Source organism: Lichenostomus cassidix, chromosome 5 (assembly GCF_008360975.1).
Source record: "Lichenostomus cassidix isolate B80296 chromosome 5, HeHo_3.0, whole genome shotgun sequence".
Lineage (NCBI taxonomy): Eukaryota > Metazoa > Chordata > Aves > Passeriformes > Meliphagidae > Lichenostomus > Lichenostomus cassidix.
Genome location: NC_139486.1, coordinates 25,241,602 through 25,264,004, shown reverse-complemented (window position 1 = coordinate 25,264,004; position 22,403 = coordinate 25,241,602). Strand labels below are relative to the sequence as shown.

Genomic DNA, 22,403 nt, shown 5'->3' with positions numbered 1-22,403 from the left:
ACACACCCAATACCAAGAGGCTTGGAAAAAATTTAATGAGCTAGTAACACTCAACAGCGAGGACTAATCTAAAAACTGTTCCCACATCCTACTTAAAATATTTACAATAGTGTTCGCTGTATATACATTGTCATCTTTGTCCCTTGTAGTCTATTTATAGACGAGTTCCTTAGGAATTACACCTGTTACATTGAGAAGATGAACAGCACAGTACTAGTGTAGTAGGCATTGCTGGGAATACTCTCTGTACTAGGTGAGCTGCCAAGAGCCACTGGGCACTGGGCATGGAAGGCTGAGGTGATGACTACAGAGTCAATGCACAATGCAAACTCCTCTGCCTCTGCAATGTTTGTACGTGCAAGGCTGCAGGAAAAGTACACTACACTGTGCGAGTCACCCTATTTGAGAGAAACAAAACAAACCACACACCTCTGTGAGGCAGTGCAGGGCATCTGTAATCACAGAGACATTGACTTACACTGATCTGCATTTCCAAGCATTCCATTCACCCACAATTTGCTGCTACACTGAAGGCCTACAAACCCTTATAAAGCAGCAATCCCACTGTGAAGAGCAATTCATCAAGTAAAGCCTAATCTTATGAGATTTTGAAATTACACAAGCTAACAGCACCTCTTGGAAAAGGTTCATGGTTCAAGTAAGAGAGACCAATCAATACAACTAAAAATACTGGATTCATAGCTCTAAAGTCTTACGTCCAGTTAGCAGAATGAGATACATTTCACACTTTCATTTACAGGGGATACCTTCACTTTTTTCCTGAAGCAAAATGTTTTATCTGGATCACGGTGGGGCAGTATGACTTTTCACTGATATTTTATGCACCTTCTGAACTCCCTTCTGCTACTGTATTTCCCCTTTCTGGGAAGGAACCCAGGAAGTTCTCTGAAATATATTTCTGCCAAAGAAATTGCAGAGTCAGCCACCAAGCTCAAACCAATTTAAGTACACTGGATAGGAAAGTCACAGACAAACAGATAAAACCTGAGAATGCAAGTGAGAAAGTACTGGGCGAGTAGTGTCAAACCAATCCAATGCTTAGTCAATGGTTTTTACATGATGAATAAAGAAAAAAACAAATTAATCTAATTTACTAGAAAATATTAAGCTCATATATGATACAGTGTCTGCATAATTTTAGAAAAATCACTGATTTCATGGTTTATTTTACAATAGTTGGATTAGTCTACAAGTTAAGGCAAACATACTAATGCATCTGCTTTTCTTTTTAAATCATAGTTACAAAGGTTACACAAAGTTCTCCAAAATTTCTAAGAAATGTTCACAATTGAAAAAAAGATAAGTTTTTTGATATAAGTACATGGAAAAAAAACTAAGACAGTGTATACAATGTCATTATAGTAACAATATTCAAATATCTAATGATAATATTTAGGCCATTTGAACAATGTACTTCAAATGGTGAACTTCAGAAATTACTTACAAAGGTAAATAAGATTGCAGCCGTATCATAGTATTCGTAACATGAACATTATTATATTGGCTATTTTCACAAAACCCGAGCATTTGGTTTCTGAACAATGAAAGCATATAATGATTAAATAAACATGAATATGTATGTATAACAAGTATGCTGTTCATATAGTCTGAAGCTATTTTCAGGTGTTTAATTCTTTTGAAAGAAGAAGCTTGCTTATGTGCCCTTTGTTGAATGTTTTCTCCAGGGAACTGTAAATGCCTATTTAAAGTCATGAAAACAAAATCCAGAGAAGGGCAGCCCTTGTTAGTGGGAGGACGGAACGTAGCTTATGTGTCACCATTTAACACTGCCAGGCAGCTCTGCAGAAGCTGTAAGTTACCCTGTAAAAATAAAGAAAAATATCACCACATTTCTCTTATTTCTTTCATGCTTGTGACAGAACAATGTTTTTTAAATAGCAATGATGCCACTAAAGAAGAATAGACACGTTTTAAACTTAGGGAAAAATATGTGCAAACTTTTATATTGAAAGAGGTTTTTTGAATATACAAACATGGTGCCATGGAAATAAACAGAGCCAATCTGAGATTCAAAAATAAGCACATAATACCCTTTCATGTTTCTTCCTTGAGGTCTACTGTGGCCACAAAACCTATTCACAGCAGAGTATTCTCTCAGCAATGAAATTCCATGTTGCAAAGTTTTAAATTTTTTATATAGCAGTACCATTACTCTGTCTCTAGAATGAGATTCCCAAAGCATAAGTATTCATGTGTTACACTGAATACTGTATTAATCAACAAATATGAAACAATTCATAGCACTTGGGATCTCCTCGCTTATAGCAGCCATCCAAGCTTACAGCTTTGTTCAAGGATGGGCCTTGTTAGAAAGACAACCGACTGATTTACATGCTTAGCCAGGTGATTTAGCCATCAAAGTCGAGTTTAGCCATTACAGCTGGAGCTACAGAAGTGATTATCAGAACATTAACGCATTTTAACTCTAAGCCAAGCTCTGCAATTCTTTCCAAACACAGTTTTTAATCTTATTTAAAGCATACTGACTCTGCCATAAAAATACACAGATTGATTTTCAGGTATCTGAATGAATTTACAGAATGGATATCCTTGTGAATAAAGCAAATGTGATTGACAAGTCAGAATTTACTTTGCAGTAAAAAAAACCCACCAAAACAACCTGATATTCATATGTGCATTTATGATTACATCACTTTAAACTGCTAGCTATCTGCTACAAAATAACTGTATTAGATTTGTTCCCAAATCTGAAATCTCTGTGTAAGAAAAACATGTTAGGCTGTTGACAGTGTTAAGAATAATTCTTATCAGATTTAGATAAAATGCAGGAACAAAGCAGTCAATGCCCAGTTATGAACATAGAAGAAACTGCTTACTTCTAAAAAAATATTAGGATCAGAAAAAAAATAGAAAGAAAACTTCCGACACACTAAAGCATGTAAGTACCTGTGATTTCCATGCCTTTCATAAACAGTACACAGAAGTACTAAAGAATTTGTAATTATTTTTTCAGTTAAAAGCATTCCAAGTGACCTATATACATAAGCAGAATATTCATCCTCCAGCCCCAAAAAGGTAAGAAATCATAATTCTATGGCCCATTCAGGTTCTTCTAATCCAGATTAAGCAATTAACTGATTTAAAGGCTTGAAAGCAGATTCCCAGTTACGCCTACTAAATCCATCTCAGTCTTATCCAGAAGGCAGCAATTTTAGTTACAGCTTCAACAGCTTTTTTGTCTTTTTATGTCTATACTGGCAGAGAACAGTGACAACCTATTTTTAGAAGGCTTGTAGTTCTGTGACATGAAGAAGTTCTGTATAAGCAAGATACATGAGGACTTGGTGGGCCATCTTTGTAGTGTACAGTGTTCATAAATCTAAGGTCTCTGTTACTGAAAAGCTGATTATTGACTGTAATGAACTAATGAATTGAAAGAAATACTTCAGTCTGAAGTCTTCAGTCTTCAAATGGAATACTTCCATCTGAAGATACTTGAGGACTGCACCTGTTACCAGTAACTAAAGTGTGACACTAATCTTATTACAGAAGCATGAAGTATATTTGTAATTTACAGGCCATTATGTAGCACTCTTAAAAAAAAAAGTTACCAAGATACCTGTGCTGGTTTTGGCTGGGGTAGAGTTAATTTTCTTCTCAGTGGCTATTATGGGGATGTGTTTTGGATTTGGGCTGGAAATGGTGTTGATAATATAGAGATGACATCATTGCAAGCAGTTCTTACTCCGCCTTTTCTGCTTCTTGTACTGGCACACTGGAAAGGTGGCTGGGGTGCATGGGAGCTGGGAGAAGACACAGCCAGGACAGCTGACCCCAAGTGACCAAAGGGATATTCCAGACCATATGTGATCCTGCTCAGTATATGAGGTGGGGAAATAAGAAGGAAGAGGGGGGCATTCAGAGCGTTGCCCTCTCAAGTCACTATTACACATAATGGGGCCCTGCTGTCTCAGAGATGGCTGAACACCTGCCTGCCCAAGGGAAGCACTGAATAAAGTCCTTGTTTAGCTTTGCTTGTGTGCACGGCTTTTGCTTTCCCTGCTAAACTGTCTTTAACTCAATCCACAACTTTTCTCACTTTCCTGATTTCTACTTTCCAGCTGAGGTTAAACCATCACAACATCCTTTACACCTCAGTCATTTCCAGACTCAGCCAGACAGTCTGCTACAATTTTCCAAATAGGCACATCATTCATTTTCATTAAATCGAATTTACAAAGTTCACAAGAACCACCTTATTTAAATTATAATAAATCAAGGACAATAGAGGCTGTGAGTCATTATTCTTTGTGGCTGCACTACCTGACATACTTGACTTACATCAGCACAGGTTGAGAAAGTCCTATACATTCAGATTCAGAAAAGTGTTTCTTGCCAGCTCAGACTCCTAAGTTGTAGATATTGAAATTATTGGCAGAACCACAGTGACAGAAACATCCTTTTCAGGAAAGAAAGAATTACTGACAAAACTTTTCATCAAATCTCTTAGCACTGCATTTTGCCTACTTCCTTCTTCTGTCAGCTCCAAACAGACATCTGTTGCTTGTAACACAAGAAATTCTTTTCCAAAAAAACCACAGAGGCAAGAGTATATATATTAATATTTGTGGAAAATATATGTTTCTGTTTATTTACATGAAGGAAGAGACTGTCTTACTCAGTTATAATTCATATGTTAAAAGACTCTAAAATTACAGCCAAGGCTATGAATGCTCCAAGTATATGATTATAACCTTAGCAGTTTCACCAGCTATCAAACCTCCCTTCTTGAATGTGAAGTCTAACGCAGGAATACCTCAAAATCCAACCATTTAAACCACTGAATGGTACACCAAATGCAGCTTTTGTGCCAAACAGGCCAAACACTTATTCTAAGCTACAGCTGCGTGAAGTAATGAAGAAACACAGAGCTAGCAAAACAGAAGCTAAGCAATACCTAGGGGAATAATCAGCCAGAATGGCCATAGAAAAAGAAACATCAATATGTTTAGTATAGGTCAGCAACCAACAACAGTCTAAAGCTTCAGTTTGGCAGCTATTCTAAGTAAGTCTAGGGTACATGCTGCTGCTAAGAAGGCAGCTCTCTTTTATTGCCAGACCCTCCCAGCCAAAACTGTGTGTTTTGGTACAAAGGATGTTGTGAAAGCAAGACAAAGTAAAGCTTAAGAAAACCCAGAGCAACTTTAAGCTCCTTCTTACTATGCAGCTGCACACATAATTGTGCCAACATAAGGGAAAGGAAGAGTCATGCACCATCATCCTTCCTGGCAGCAGTCTTCCCTTTCATCAACTTAAAGCAAACTCAGCCCACAGTCTGATTTTTAGCTTTTCTCAAAAGTCTTGAGTTGCAATCTAAAAGGATAAGAGGATATTAGCAATACTTCCAAGAAGTATTTTATAGGGAAGTAGTATAAACATAACTGGACCGAGAAGGGCTACTTAGAATTTGTATATACAGTGTCCCTGATTTACTAAAAGTTTATTTCCCTATCACACTCAAGTCTTCTAGAGTTACACAGGCAGGTATAGCTCACAAAATGTGAGCTGTGCCTTAGAACCTTCTCTTGATTCTTTGGTCACTCTGACTTCTTCTGTGCAGCAACCTCTGTATTTTGGTGTTTGAGTTTTTCTTTACACACAGAGCAAGTAACCTGAAACAGCAAGTCAAGCTGTTCATTGTGTCTGAATTCCTCCAACAGCCAGCCTCTCAGGTGAGTTCCAGCACCCACTGCTACATTGTATTCCACCTCCATGTTTTTTGTGCAAGGGAGCTCCAAGTCCAGAAGACACATGGCTAGATTGATTTAGAGACAGACGCATCTGCATGGCATCTAGTCTGGAGGCACTCATTACAGGAAAAGAAAGCCCACAATAGAAGGCTTCCCCCAAAAGCCTGCAGCAGTGGGTATCTCTTGTCCCCCAGACCTCTTCCCCACTTAGCATTTTTGCTGGAAGCAAACCCTTAGACTTAGAAAACAGATCATGTTGCAAACTTTGTCACTGCTGTGCTCCACACACTATTGACCAAGCAATTGCACTTTTGGTACTACTAAAACTTCACCTGCTTGCCTCCAGCAGGTGCAACAGCACAGATACAGGAGGGACTGCCACAGCTTCAAGCATTTTGTCCAGAACCTAAAAGCAGGGGACTTTTGATCTGACTTAATTGATTGCCCACACAAAAAATAAAAAGCTTTCTTTTCTGCTTCTACTAGTCCTCTTCTGTCTGTACTTCAAGAAGAATTAGGTGTCTAGAAACAGCCCAGCTTAGCCCAGTCAAAAACAGGGCTACCTAATCCTTGAAATGGGAGCATTGTTCATGATCTGCATTTCATTCATATTCCCTTAACACTGCTCTCCACACATCAGGGCACAATATTACCTCAAAAAAAAAAACCCCAACAAATAAGTCTTTTAATATATTCTTTCTCCCTTTTATGGAACTAGCTCAGAAAGTGTCCACCAAACCATTTCATCCTTCAAAACTCTGTACAGACTAATAGAAACCTACCCATAAGACTCTCTTTAAATACCTTGCTTATAGCATTAATAAGAACATTCCCCATTATATAATCTTAAAAAATACAATCTATTGCACTTGTAAATTCAGCTATAATCCAACTCAGAATTCACAGAAAGAAAAACACAACCAAACTGATCCATCTGCAGTAGCTTAGCTTGTTTTAAATATGCAACAGTGGCATTGAAAGAAAGAGAACTTTCAAACTTAGTGAGAAACAGAATACCCTTTCATTCAACAGGTTACAATATTTGTTAACATTTCAAGATTTGTCACTCTTAATCAAAATGACCTTTCATTATTGTAAAGCTTCAAATATTCAAAACTGTCTAGTGAATGTAGTGCTCCATAATGAAGTAGGCAAAAAGGGTCAGCAAAAAAAAAATTACTTCCTAAAACAGAACTACAATTCAAAGCTTCTATTACAGCTTTATGTACTCCTTGTTGGTAAATTTACTAAGACAAGGTAAGTCACAGACAGACTATCCAAAGAACTGCGTATTAAACAGAAGCTGTGGCAACAAACTAAGCTAAAAAACTTCAAACACTTCCAGGTAAACTGAGGACACAGGGAACTAAGGACACACAACATATCAAGTTGAAAGCTACAAAAATTAAGCATCTTCCCCCTGCATTCTGCAGTTATTAGCTGTCAAAATTCAAGAGAATATTACACCGAGATTGTGACTTGCATAGTTAAAAGAAGTGATTCTTTAAGGATACTTAAGCAGACAGAGACATTGTGTAAACATTTCATTTCAAGGTATGTGGAGACTTCAACAAGGGTCAGTTACCAGAGATGATGAAGAGTCAATGACTGAAGCAGGACAGAAGCAGTGTGGATTCATTCCCTTACTAAAGCACAATGTGGCAAATCAATAAAAACCTTTGCAAATAAGACTGTTAAGACTATTTCAAGGTTCATCTGAAAAAGGAGTCACGTGTTCCACACATTATTGATTGCTTTACCAGCAAAATATAAATCTTGTTAAGCTGAATTTATACCTAAAAAGATTTTTTTAAAAAGTCCCCCAAACAATCCTTTTTATAGTGCATTAGTGTTACAAGTAATAGGTTTTGCAGAATAAAGAATTACGCTGTCAACACTACCAAAAAGAGTGTAAAGCAGCAATACACCTCTTAACAAATCCTTTCAACAGATATATTCACTGTTAATTCACAGCTTCCTAACCAACACAGTTTCAGATTTGAGACAAGAATGAGAGATGCCTCCTGGTATAAGACTGTTCAAATAAGAGACTGTTGCACTTGTCCATGAAATCAAATACATTGTAAAATTTAAGGACAGTACAGGCCCCTTAAAGTTCTTTTCCTACAAAAATTTATTTTCCTGAAAAGGCTATCTGCTACATGCCTCTTTTTTAACAGCTTAGAGTTTAAAGGCAAAAAGGTTCAAAAAGCACATTCATCATACCAGACAGGCCAGTGTGATTTCATGCTCAATATACTACACATCAAGTCCCAAAATACGGGTAACAGGACGAACTGCTTCCTATCTCATAGTGAAATGGTGAGATGAAGTTCTAAAAATAGGCAAGTTTTCAAACTCTGTAGCTGTAAATGTCAAACAGCCAAACAAACATAAAACTGAAGGCAAAATTGTCTTCCAGGAGATGAGTTTTCCAAAGGCACCTCCAGCTTACCAGTCTCTCAGAAATACTTTACCTATACTTTTTTTGTTTTCTCTGTCATTAAAATAAGTTCACCTTTCTGGGCAATGCTTAACTTAAAATTCACCTTCCTGAAAGCTGAACTGTGTATCACACAACAAATATAGCCATTTTGGTTAATCAAGCATATAATACTCAAAATCATTTGAAATATAGGCCAAAAAGGATCACAATTACCTTAGCGTGCTTTAATTCCAGTTCTGCTAGTTCCACCAGATTTTTTCTGAATGCTGCAACTCTTCTTGTCTTAAAGTCTATCAGTTCTATGGAAAATAAAAATGGACTCATTAACAGTATCCCTGCTAGTGACCTCAGCTGTTAACAGACATTCCTTCAGGATGGAAGAGGTAAAAGGTGAGAGAAGGAAAAAAGAAAAACCTCAAGTGTAATCTCAGCACATTTTGCGTTCAAAAATACTGGTACACAGCTGGAAGAAGGCAAACCATCACTGTAGATCCTCACCTCAAGGTAACCTTTTGGGGACACAAAGCCCTTTGAAAAATGACTGCCAAGTGGATGCTTTTAACATTTATTTCCCTTATTCCATCTGCCCTGTTCTTTCAAGGCTGATACATGAAAAATCTCTAGGGAATACACTAAGCTAAAACTAGGATGAACAACAACATGCTTTCTGCATATACCTGTATGGCTAACAGGATCACTCATTCTCCACTAATTTATAGCAATCATTAACCAGACTTACAAGCTCAAACAACTCTTAAATGATAAAAACAGAAGAGATTGGTGTTTAAACCTTGAACAAACCTGCCCCAAATTATGAGCCATATAACACTAACTCTCTGAAGTACTAACCTAAAAAAGACAAAGTTTCCAGAAGAAAAGTAACATATAAATAAGGTTCCGTTTCTCTATTAGCTATGTAATACAGTGAAATCTTATTTGATAATTTCTCCCTTCTCTAATGTAGTATCATATCTGTGACAGACTGGTGCCTTCAGAGAAGAAAGCATAAAACCAAAGGGGCAGTTTTAACAATAACTTTAAATATTTGTTTGCTATTAGTGATAACAGTTATCATTTTGTATCTTATTTTACATATGTGAAAAACCAAAAGCTTAACAAGTAATTTGCATTTAGACTTTGCTCTTCCTATCCGAGCTATAAGGAGACAAAGAAAAATAGAATTTGAACTTTCTAAAATAAGTAAATAATAATTAAAAGATAATATTCCTGCTTAGGAAACAGTACAAAAATCTATTCTCATTAACTACCTTAATTCTCATTAATAACATATTAAAATATGTTAATTTTCAAGTAATAGCATAGGATCAAGGACCACCCAAATACCTTGTTTTGCCGATTCAGAAATTTTCTCAAATTTCTGACAGCATATTTGCTGAGTAGTTTCAGCTTGCAGCACATCTTTATTTTTTGCTCTTGCTTTATCCAATGCCTTATTAGCATTTTCATAATCCACTAGTGACCTAGATCTTCTATATAGGAGATCCTATTAAAAAACAAAGGTTGTACAGAGTTTAAAAGACTCTACCCAAGGATTTTTTAATATTCCAAGAAATTAAAAAAATCAAATTAATTTTAGTCCTTCTTACTGTATTTCAGTTCTTACTAAATTATTTGCATTCACTTTACTTCATCCTGCAAGTCACAGGAATGCCCACACCAGATCAGATCCACAACATACTACTGTTTGGTCTCCATCTTGTCTGACAGAGGCTAGCAACAGATGGCTTAGACCAAACTCCAAAAAGCCAAAGAAGGCAAATCACAGGAAATTTCACAGCTTCTTAGATTAGAAATAAACTACATTTAGATTACGTATTTCAAATACACACAGAGCTCAAGAAACAGTAGTAACATTTTTTTGCACAAGTTTGTGATCTTCTAACTACAGACATTTTCTTGCTCGTTCTGTGGTGTTATTTAATCATCTCACATCAAACAACAGAAAGAATGAAATTTTCTTTAAGCACAGAATATCAAATTCAGCCCATGTGGTTTTTTTAATCAGCACTAGAAGATTATATGGAATACCCAATTTTAATATTAAAAAAAAAGCAGAATTGCTTGCAATTACAAGCACCAAACACACTGCAAACACACGAACAGCCCTTCCACTGTTTTTCATTACTGCATAATTTGGCCTCGACAAGTGGCTCACTCAGATCCATACAGTCAGTCCCACATCAGCAACTGCTTTGTTACTCCTTGTATTAAACAGAGGCACAGGTTTTACAGCTAAAAGAGAAACTGCAGGCTAGAGGTGGCAGCATTTTAAACTATCTATACTGTGCGTTGATGATCCCTTACCACTTTCTCTCCCTTTGTTTTTAATGTTAGACACAATTTCACTGACCAAAACCCCATAAATTCACCTTAGCAGCTTGAGATTCCCTAAGGTAGTATTTCAGAAGATCAGAAAGTTTAAGATCTTCATCAGCAGACACTCGAGCCTCTATTTTCTGGAAAAACAAAATGGAACAAAAAACCACCACCAAACAAAAAACCAGTAAGTAAAAGGATCAACTTAAAAACATCCAGACTTTTGGTATTCATTTGCATGATACAAATTCAACGTAAAATATATAGTACATGACAGATGGTCTTTTTCAAACACTTCACTTTTCTCACTTTTCAAACACTTGATTCAAAGATCAAGCATTAATGACAGGGTACTTTAGGATGCAAAATGAGAAGCAGTGTTAGGATTTTGTATTAAAATGAAAGCAATAAGCTACTGAGCAAGCAGTGATTGACAACTGGCTTTCTATATTAAACTTTTTTTTCCCCCAATAACAATTATATTTATCATATGCTATTAAAAATGCAGAGAAACAAACTTACATTAAGAGTTGCACAAGAAGTTTTATGTAGTTGAAATTTTAAAAAAATCCAAATTTTTAAGTCACCTTTGCAGACTAATTGTGTAACTGCATGCAGTGAGTAAACTAAAAAACCAGTAAACTAATTTGCTTGTATTTGGAACAGATTAGAAATAGAATCTGCAAGGGCATTTTTTAAACCCCAATTTAAAAAAAAAAAATTTAAAATTCAACATATTGAGTCAAAGCAAGTAATTCTGTTAATTTCCTTTAAAGTCTGTGTTTATGCAGATACAATTGTCTGTTTAGGAAATGCACACATTTTTAATTTGGAAGTTTTCCTGATACATGACATACATCTTCTCTGTATCGAGCCAAACAAGTAACGTAAAAGAGAAGATACTTGAAAAACTGGTTACAAGCATAAGCAATAGTATTTCTGAGCCAAATAACTGCAGAAACAGATCCTGGGTTCAGAAAAAAAAAGCAGCGTGGCCACCATTTTCTTTTTAAGGATTGCATTTCCTCCTTTTATCCATAACAAGTTCTGTGATTCCCAGTAACACATGTGGAAGATCTCTATGCATTTAGCACCTTTACTAGTGCATTGCAGGAGGTTGCCTAGAAACATTTAGTAGACTGAAGAGTCCTAAGGTTCCATCATTTTACAAAACAGATGACTGAAATGTTATGCTTTCTCATTCCATACTACACTGCTTAAATGCTCCATCTAGAAGCACCCATATTAATTCACATATTAATGCCCTGTTGACACACTATGTCCATTTCATAGTACATACCCTTGTTTTGTCAAATAACTCTGACACCTTCAGAAAAAACCTGTGCAAAGGAAACAGTTCATATTACAACATTGTTTTGAACAGTCTAATTACTTTCTAGAACTCACACAATAATCTGCATCTGGCAATAAAGACTGCAAAGGCACTGCTTAGAATTATAATTCACAAAATTCAGAGAACATACCAGTTTCAAACTTCAAACATCTGGGAACTTTGTAATGGAAGAAAGGCAAAGGACAAACAAAGCATAACAGACATATTTTTAAGTAAAGAATAATTGCTCAGCTCCTCAAGGACTCTTTATGCTTCTGTGAATTAAACCTGAAACACCAGCACCCCAGTCAATGGTCTTACACTATTATCAAGTGTCCTTTATGCAAATCTGAATGTACTTTTCTTCATACAGCAACCATGACATACATTCTACTTGGAATTCAGAGATACTGAGTGACAGTGTGGCAACATCTCCATTGCAAGGAGACAATACAAGGCTTCAGTCTTAGAGCAGACTGAAATATAGTCAAATTATACTATTTTGACAGAGGACACGTGATTTTTTCACAGACCCTAACGGACTACAATGAAAATCAATACTATTATCAAAGTATCTGATATACAAGCTATCCCCACATCTGGAAGTGTATCACTGTAATACAGGTAAATTAATAAGTTAACTTTCATATTTATGTCCTACCTGTCTTAACACTGACACCAACATCACATTAACAAACTACGTGTGTATGCTGACAGGCACTGACATCTTTAAGCTAGTTAACTAGGTTTTATTTTCAGATACACCAAGCTTTAAGAAATTCTCTGAAAGATTAAAGAACCAACATTTGTACACAGAGACCCCCTTCTATTTTCAAAGCTCTGGCTGGGGATCTCTGTAGATTCCTTTCTTTTCCTAAGGGCAGTAAACTTGCCAGAACAGCACAATTATTTTTCAAGATGTTGGTACACTCAAAAAAATCCATACACTCAGACTGAGACCTGTGCTTGCTGCACATGTTGAAGCATTTATAATGTTAAAAAAAAAAGGTGAAAGAATAGTGGGGTTTTTCTTATTTTTATGAGGATTTTTCCACCTCAAGCGTCATTTTCTACAGACTGTAGAAAACAGCATGTTTTCACAGACAAATATCAAAGCAAAAGTATTAAATGCAGCCTGCTAAAGAAAGGAAATACTAGAGAAGAAATTATCTTAATGTGATACAAGTGTAATAAATTCTGATTTTCTCCTAACAACAGCTACCAATCTCAGCAGGTCACTATTAAGACTGCCACATAGCAAATTACCCCATAGGTTATTAACAGTATCTTACTTGCATATATCTGTAGAGTCCTGTGTTCCTAATGCATATAATGAAGAACCAATTCTATTGTAGTCATCCGCCACATCTGGAAAAACAAACAAGCACTTGTTTTATTATTCCATTCCTCTTCTTTCTGAAAATTTGGAAGTTCCTCTCTTTCTTCAAAAATAGGTGTTTTTCTAAAAGGACATGCTTTAACACAAAAGCAGAAATAAAACTGCTATCATATCACTTTTTAGGAAGGACAGCTTCACACAATAAAAATGGTGCTTTCACCAAATTGCGCAGCCTGTAATTTACCTAGGAGTATTTTATGCAAGTAAAACCTGCTAGGTAAATTTATTGTGCAATTTTGTTAGGTTTCACTTTGGTGGAAGATGTACAAAGTCAATGGTTAAAGTCTGAATTTAAATTTTATTTTAAAGCCATCTGGAAAAAATAAAATCACAGTTTAACAATAACAAAAAGTCTTGAGAGCAGTCAATTAATTGACAACAAACCCCAAGCTACCAAAAATACAGCACTAATTGCACAACACATTTTCTAGCACATGCCTAGTTTTCAGGAAACCCTTACCTCTTCAACAAGCAGTCACTAATTGAAGTAGCATTAGTGTTAAATCACTTTAAACAATGAAATTATAAGCAGTATTTGTAAGAAAGCTGCATAATTTGACTGAGGTACTGCTATATAATCATCATAAAAATAAAATCTTTGCACAAATAGCTTTTTCAAAGAGCTTCAAGTATTAATGAATGATGAAAACTAAAAGATCCAAGCAATGAACAGGAAAATACACTTCCTTGTTATTTCTGAAGTTTATATGCCTTTAAGCTGAATTACTTTTTTTTAAGAACACAACCTTAAGAGATTGAGTTGGTCAACTTCCACGCAATTCACTACTCCATACATCATCAGTGCAGCTGGTTATAGCAAAGAATGGTATTAGGAGCCTATTAATCTCCCCTTCTGTTCCTCCCATTTCAACACAAAAATTGATTTTCTCAGGGAAATCGCAAGCCAGTGTCTGCAAGCCCTGCAGCTCTCTGTTGATCACATCATCTATAAACTACAGCTTGCCCATTTCCAAAAGAGGCTTCCCAGGTCATTGCTCTACTCCTCTAGCCAGAACTTCAAAAGGTGCCATTTGTCCCAATTCACAGGTTGGTGAAAGTTGTCAATAAATATTCAATGTGATTTGAGCCTGGAAGCCAGTGAAGCTTTCTCATGAGCTTGATCAATGCTTTCCCATCAGATCCTCTACAACCTCATTTCAAAGGGTTGTCCTGGTTCTACAACCAACTTAGTAGTCTTTCTCATTCTGCAAATAAATCTTGGCACTGTTACTATGAAGTTCAGATCTCATTTTAAAGAAAGCACCGAAAACCACCAGAAACCACTTCAGGTGGGAACTGAATGCAGACACAGGGCCCCTTAATAAGTTCACTGAGCCATAACTCACTCTCTCCATCTCCTAGCATCGATACTAAAACTACAAAAGACTCAGTCTTCATCCAACAGCAAGAGAAGCATCTGAAAAACTCAGAAAATTCTTGGTTTAATGTCTCATTCAATATCGACTTTAGAGATCTTACCAATAGAGATTCATAAAAATTTTGTGACATGGTTTTATGCAAACTGTATTACTGTAGACAGGAAAGACAGTATCTGTAAATCAGACCCAAACTTCAAGGAGGCAGACAGAATCTGGTAGATCCATTTTGTTTTAACAAAAACTTAAAATCAAGGGCAACATAGGTCAATTTTTCCAAGCTTCTCAAAACACAGTAATCCTAGATCAAACACCGTAGTCCTAACCCAAAGATTTTTCATTTTCTCAAATAAATGAACGGCACTTGCGAAGACCACCTAGAGCTTTCACATTAGCTAGCACTCAGCTCAGGAAGACAAATCAATAGTCAAGTAGAAAATCTTGTCTCAGTAAGAAAAGGGGTCCTGCAAACCAGGCTACTGAATGTACACATTCCAGTCTCCATTCTAAACAGCTAAAAAATGGAAACCTAGTCTAGAACAAATGGCCCAAACAGGGGTTTGCTATGAGCAAAGGTAACTTTGTTAGCAAGGTAATGCAGTGCCTAATGTGCCAAGAAACTGCACTCAGTGGAACCAACCACATCCAATCAAGAACAATTTCACTAGGTATAAAATCACACGTACTGCCCTATTACCCACCTCTACACCAAAATGACTAAGTCAGACTTAAAGATATATTAATACATCAAGTGTATTTCTTTTCAAGCAGACAGAGTGAAAAATCGAGGTATCCTCACTGTTGCACCAGGCTATTCTTACTCCATCTAGTCTACTGCAACAAAGCCTAAACTTAGAAAGTCAGATTGAACTTCTTTAGACTCTGAAGGTTACACTTGGAGAAATAAATTCACTTTTCACATGCAAAAAGAAAACTAAAAATTACTTCTCCTCACTAACAACCTCTGTACACTTTAACCAGTACTATTTTCACTCTGGAAAAAAAACTCACTTTTATGTGATCTTGTCATTTTATCAGATTTGGCAGAGGCATCTTTGACTCGGTTGTGATATTCTACAAGGAATGTTCTCTCATGTTCAAAGAAGTCATCCACGTCCTACAAAAAATAGAGAACAATTAAAAACAGGATTTCACTCCCTTTACAGAGCAATTGCAGGGTAAATTTGCACATTTGACTGTTGCTGTGACAGGAAATGCATCTATTGTCTAAAACACCATTTATGTAAACTGATTTCTTCTCCACTTATACCATGATGTTAAGTCTCACTAAGAATTTAGTAAGAATTAAGAATTTGCAACAAGCATCTTAAAGGTCCATATAATTAAACATGAAGGAATACCAAAGAGTCAGCAAGGGTGACATAAAAACAGCATACATGTCAAGTACTTAATAAAAGGATATCTGCGTAGAATAAATAAAAGTTACCCAGTAACACAGAGGCTGTGGTCACAGATGAGATGATTTGAACTCCTAGCTCAGAGCATTGATCTTAATGACAGACTTCTTTCAATTTGGTAAACACAGGTAAATGTTAATATTTTCTGTATTACAATTTGAGATAATTGGTTTATACTTATTTTTAAAAACCCTCCAAAATAACAGATGCTCAATACCATGGAATTGCCCACAACATGGGTTTTGAACAATGTTCTTCCAAAACTGGTAGTTATTTGGACTTGATATTTTTCTCCAAGTCATAATTAATCCCTGGTTATATCCACTTTCCAGCAATTTCAAAAATCAAGATTTCGAACCTAGAAACTTTTAACTCTTGTAAAAATTGCTAGCAAACGGAAGGTTACCACTAGAAAGAAAGGAGATTAAAAATCATCCTCTACAGAATTTATGTTTGTTATAAAAGTGATCTTGTAGCTTACAGAAAAGTCAAAATTAAATTGAATTTTCATTACTTTTTTTTTTCCCCTCAGTTACATTCCTATATCTACTGGGAAAAATCATATAACCTCTACTGCTGCTCTCAGCCTTGAAACAGTAGAAGGATTCTACAAGACTGGGAAAATTCAATCTCTTAGTAACTCCTGAACTGAAGCAGTTGTCAGACCTAGTTCTCCTTTCCACTATCTAAAATGGCAAGCCTGAACAAAAAAACTCAACCAGATTATCAATTATCTATGTATTTTAAAAAAAAGCTTAATTTCATAAAACAGGGGAAAGAGTACTGAAAGCCCACAAGAAAGCTCTCAATTATTTTGCATCCAGGCCACAAGTTCTCTCCCATGGTCTGCCACTAATTCTTAAGTTAGATATCACTATAAAAGTCCCATTTTTGTACCCATATAAAATTCCGCTTCATTAAAAAAAAGGCAACAACAATGTTAATACATTTTAAATCTTGCTATGTTAAGCAGCAATCACCTTTACTCCTGAAACAATGACACCATCTGCTGATTTAACCATATTTTTGAAGAAGTCTTCAAGTTTCTCTTTCTTATTTTTCCCACGAACACTCAACTGAAAAACAAATTAATTTATCAAGTTCATTCATTTGCTGGAGGCAATACAAGCTTTTAAAAAAAATTAAGTAGAACTACATACTACTACTTGCTATATCTAAACCTGTTTTCCTGTTCTCTGTTTACTCTTATACTCTGCCCTAATGGGGACAGGACACTTTGCACCCAGAATGAAGACTAACTCATTTACTAGATTGTTCATCACCTAAAATACTATTCTACAAAAACAAAATATCAGCAACATTCTAGCACCTACAGATAATACCAAATGTACAGAGTGTACATTGTACATTTCAGTTATCTATAACACAGTACTTATCATGCACAGTATAGCTGAGTTGATGTAACTATAGCTGAGTTAATATAACCATGTTTCCCTCTTCAGTGAATGACAGATCTTTGACTTCCAGAGGATAATACTGATTCAAGTCTTCTCACTCTTCCTGTCTATCTAACTTCACCCAGTTTGGGTAAACTGAGTGCCTGAACCTGTTAAGCATTTCTACATCAAGCAACAGAGGAACCTCTGTAACGTATTTTGAATTAAGTATGTATGCAGTTGAGCCAGTGTTTGTAATAATTTCTTCCATTCAATGTTAATTCCTGCAATTTTAAAAAGTAACTGAAACTTTGCAGAATATGAGCAACCACTAACTCCACCACCAAGGAGTTATGAATCCAAAAGTACTCTCCATTATCTCAATTCAGTATGTTACATAAGAATAGCCACACTAGTCCAATAGTTGGGAAAAAATTAACCACATTTTCACTTACATCATTAACAAAAAGGTTTTACTTATCAGAACATTTCATTAGAAATTCTCTCTAGTTTTGTTAGCAACAGAATTTATACCACAGTTCCAAATCCTAAAAACTAGTGTTCTGTTTTGTTGCATCATTCTTCCCTACAGTAAAAAGAAGTAAAAAATTCAAAGAGTAGAAAAGTATACTGTCATGTGAAATCACCACCAAAAGCTCATCTTTTTAATCCAAAATATACTGGATTTCCAGTAATATTTTTGATGCTGAGGTTAGAGCATATAGTGCATTTTGTTCCCTGGGTGGCAGAAAATGACCTCCTACAGACTAAATGAAATTTCTAACTTTTACAATACAAATATGTCTGGCATGAAGGAATTTATGTAATTTGCTCCAGGAGGTAATGCCCTCTTAATCAATTTTCCATCCTACCACAGAAGTACATCTTGATTTCTCTTGCCAGCAATTCAGTTTTCAATACTCACATCCTGATTATATTCCAAGAATACATGGAAATTTAAGTCCTTTCTCAAAATAGGATGTGCTGCCACACGACACAAAAACACTTCATGCATTGCAACTGTCTTCTTGAATATTGCCAAATACTCACTAAAAACAAAAAATAAGACAGACATTAAGAATTTCATGTGAAGCAATTAAGTTGGAGATAAATCTAGTGGGCAGCTTTAACAGATCCTCAGTAAGGGTACAAAATTACAAGCTGATATAATGGAGTTTTTCACTCCAGTGTTTGAGGTAGACATACATAAATAGTGCAATGTTAATACTAGGGAGAAATTTGAAGCCCAAACACATTACAGAGAGACTTTTAACAAAGAGTCAACAAATACACTCTAATTTTATGGTTACCTAAGAGACATTGGTTTGCTGAAAGTGTAACCTCATTTCATTGTCCTTTCCCCAGCACCCCAGAAGTCAAGAAACTGAGGTACAGACTACAGTCCCTAGGCACTGTGTATTGATGTGCAAATTCCTTCCTCCCCATCTCCATCCCCTTGCCCATTTGCACCCTCCTTACTTATTTATATGTTCATGTAGTTTTGTTAGCTGTTTAGACAGTATTTTATTTCATGTTAAAGCACCCAGACTTTTTGAGCCAAAGCTTACATTGATGTCTCACTTCCAAGTGGTTCTAAAAGTGAAATGAAGAGCTGCATTTGGTAGGTACAACCAAAAAATCATATTTAACCGTAACAATCACGTAGTTGTCCAGTTCAGCCAACTCAACTTCAAAGCAATTACTCACTTGCAATTTAATTAAGAGGAAGGCATTCTTATCAATACAAGTTTGCTAGAATTCATTTTGCTTTGCAAATTCAATGAGTAAGATTCAACTCATCTAAAAATGAGGAAAGGGCTCTTTTTCCCGTTCTGAGGTCAAACAGTAAAATTATAATCAACACTTTTCCTTCCACTATGTGCAAGGAGGTTAAGATTTACATACCAGCAAACCAGCAGGGCCAGTGTTGGGAGATGTTTGATCTCAGTGAGAGTAGTAGTCATTCAGTGAAGACAAAAAAGGAGGATGCAGAGGATGGAGGTGGCAGTAGAAGAAACCCAAAGTTTTCTGTGTTATCCAACCCCTAACCAGACCACAAGAGAATCATGATCAGGGCCGCTGGAAAACCAGATTCTTTAAAATCTATAGTGTTTTGCTAATTTCCAGTTTTCTGCATATGAAGTGTATATCTACTCTGCTATAAATTATGTTGTACATATCACTAATACAGAGCTTTTTAAGACAATCGCTCACAGCAGCTGAAGTTCGGAGAGAAAGCAGCAGTTCTAAGAGTTCTATGTACTTTTCTTGCCAATTCAGAGCTCTTGATAGAAGCAGTCTAGAAGCAGCATAAATATACACTTGAAAACTGAAACCAATGACAGGAAAAAGATCAAAGAAGTGAATGCATGATAAAGAAAATGGACGAAGCAAGGAGAAACTTCACTGTGTAACTCAATATGGAACAAGAAGCTTCAGAGCAGATATTTCAATATAAATTAAATTCATAGTAAGGGAAAATAATATTTTCAGGAAGTATATTCTCCTTGTGCAAAAAAAAATAAAAATAAAAGGAGTATCAAAAAAGGAAGGTTGGCATCTATGTTTTACAGTACCAACCACATGCACAACTGCCTACTCCCAATCACTACATGTACAACCTTAGTCTCGTCATGCTTATAAAATGTGGAACACCAGAACTAAAAAAGATAGAGGTTACTTCCTCTCTTTGCAGATGTTCTGTGAAGAAAAGGATCTAAGTACTTTCTTTCTTATAAAAGAATGCTCAAGAACAAGCTGATTTATTTCCTGTTTCAGAAGATCTTCCAAGAAATTATTTCTACAATTTTCCTAATGGCACTGATCATGATCACTGAGATTAACCCTGGTTATATAGTAATTGGATTCTCAAGTCTGTATTTCACAGAGAACCATTACAGTGAAATCGGAAACAGGGGACAGCAAACAGCACTAAAAGTTTTGGAATATAAACAAATAAATAAAGTAATCAAGTCCACATACGCTTCCAGTTCTTGTTTCATCTTGGTGAATTCTTCTTTAGTCATTGATCCTTCCCCTTCTCCAAGTTTCTGCAGTTTCTCCCTGGAGGCATCAAAGTCAGGCCTGGGTGGTGCTGGTGGAATCTGGAATTGAATCCAATTTAATTTCTCATTTTCTCAGTCAAACAACACCCATTCACAGGACAGGAATTGTAGACTGCCTGCAGCTTTTTAATACACGTTTCTCTCTTTCGTCATTCATTACAGCATTCATTACAGGATAAAGTCTCTCATTCATGAGTTATATGTGCTGCATTACTATACCAATTTTGGTCAAGTGTCCTTGAAGAATACTAAAGATTTAACTAATGGCTTCAGTTTAATTACAACAGAAACCAAATAATACTTCATTTCCCATGGCAACGAATTAAAACTTGAAACTATTATTTTTTAATTAGTTTTGGCTTAGCTTATTTGGTAAGGACTATTTCTTGTTTAAAGAAAAAGAAACAGATTTCCACAATTGTTTTCATACCATCCATTTGTAACTCCCCAAAACTTTAAACCTAGAAAACCATTCCCTATTGTTTGCAGGCACTAGCTCTTTTGTGCAGCAATGTTGACATTAAAGATATATGTGTTGAAATAACAAAGCCCTCAGTCAACAAGTTTCTAGGTTAACCTTATAATACAATATATTAACATTGAAAGAGAAAACACCACAGTCAAATTGATCCTGAATTGCTGTCAGGACAGGAAGGTAGAACAATGCTAAATTATGTTTAAATTTTAGTATACTGATATTGGCCCATTACATTAACATATTACGAAAAATCCAGCATCTAGACAGTCAACCATCTGAAACTAGATATTACCACACTGAAGGTCTAGTCACTTCAAAAAGCTTTTCTAAGAAAAGACTAGCTCAAGAATCGTATGACACATCACAGATTACATTCACTATAATGTAACCACTAATCAATTAGAAATATCTGTTTACTTTCTGAATCAGCAAACACCCCTCCCAAACACAAAACAAATACCTAACTTTCATACCAAGATGACAAATATTCCCATTTTCAATTAATGTATGAAGAGCAGCACCCATTTTTAATATGCAGCATCATAGGGTGCCTGTTTTGAGACCTCTGTTCCCTGAAGCCCTGAAATAAACTTCAAACAATAAGTTATTATATATTGAGGTTCCCTGTAGTTCTACATGGTATTTAGATTCTTTTTTCCTTCCTCTTATTTAAGGAAAAATGATTCTGATCTTTATGAGAACTGGAAAAGTCTAATTACTTTACTCTGCCATTCCAGCTAAAACAAAGGCAATATGAAACTTGTAACTAAGTTAAACATTAGCTTGCAAAAACAATACAACCAAGTCACACAGTTAACTCTCTCCCACACTTTTAACATGGTGGCACTAAAAATACACTTGGAAACAGATTAAACTACTCATTCCTTAGGAGTAAAAGGCCAGAAAGTATGACAGCTACTGTAGCTTTCTTCCAAGCTTGCTTCAACCATTAATTTTGCGTAATTGCATAAAATTAGGTATTAGAGAGGTTGATCTGATTTTATAAGGAATGAACACCTGCTGTTTCTACTGCATTTAAAAGCAGTCACAAGTAGTTTTGACATAGCCCACAGAAAAAAGTGCATATAAACCAAAAGAATACCAGTACTTACAATATAGCCAGCATAGTCCTCATTCTCAACAAAAGAATCATGAAGCCAAATAAACTCTTCATGTTGCCGGACAACAGAAAATTCGTTTTGTTTGAAATTTGGTAAGGAACTCTAGAAGGGTAAAAGGAGGTAAAATTATGGGAGGGGAAGGAGGTAGGGAGGAAGAAAACCAAAACCAAAACCCCACAATATTTTTCATTACTATATAAGATTTATTAAAAAAAAACAACAAAAAAAACCCTTGAAGGAACAACAAAAATGTCCCCAAAAGTTCATACTGCAGTAACTA

General features: G+C 35.8%; 1 protein-coding gene across 2 annotated transcripts in view; it reads right to left on the bottom strand.

Moving 5' to 3' along the window:
* Positions 1-10: 10 nt before the first annotated feature.
* The window catches only part of SNX6 (sorting nexin 6), a 29,914-nt gene continuing 7,521 nt past the window's right edge, over positions 11-22,403 (bottom strand). For both annotated transcript variants that reach the window (XM_085061910.1, XM_085061909.1), the window contains exons 4-14: positions 22,115-22,225; positions 20,442-20,563; positions 18,385-18,508; positions 17,043-17,138; positions 15,656-15,761; positions 13,162-13,237; positions 11,837-11,876; positions 10,590-10,676; positions 9,544-9,703; positions 8,413-8,498; positions 11-1,842 (exon numbers count right to left, since the gene is read on the bottom strand). In XM_085061910.1, coding sequence (XP_084918036.1) covers positions 1,789-1,842; positions 8,413-8,498; positions 9,544-9,703; positions 10,590-10,676; positions 11,837-11,876; positions 13,162-13,237; positions 15,656-15,761; positions 17,043-17,138; positions 18,385-18,508; positions 20,442-20,563; positions 22,115-22,225 — 1,062 coding nt within the window. In that variant the 3' untranslated portion in view covers positions 11-1,788. The remainder of the gene's footprint in view (positions 1,843-8,412; positions 8,499-9,543; positions 9,704-10,589; positions 10,677-11,836; positions 11,877-13,161; positions 13,238-15,655; positions 15,762-17,042; positions 17,139-18,384; positions 18,509-20,441; positions 20,564-22,114; positions 22,226-22,403) is intronic.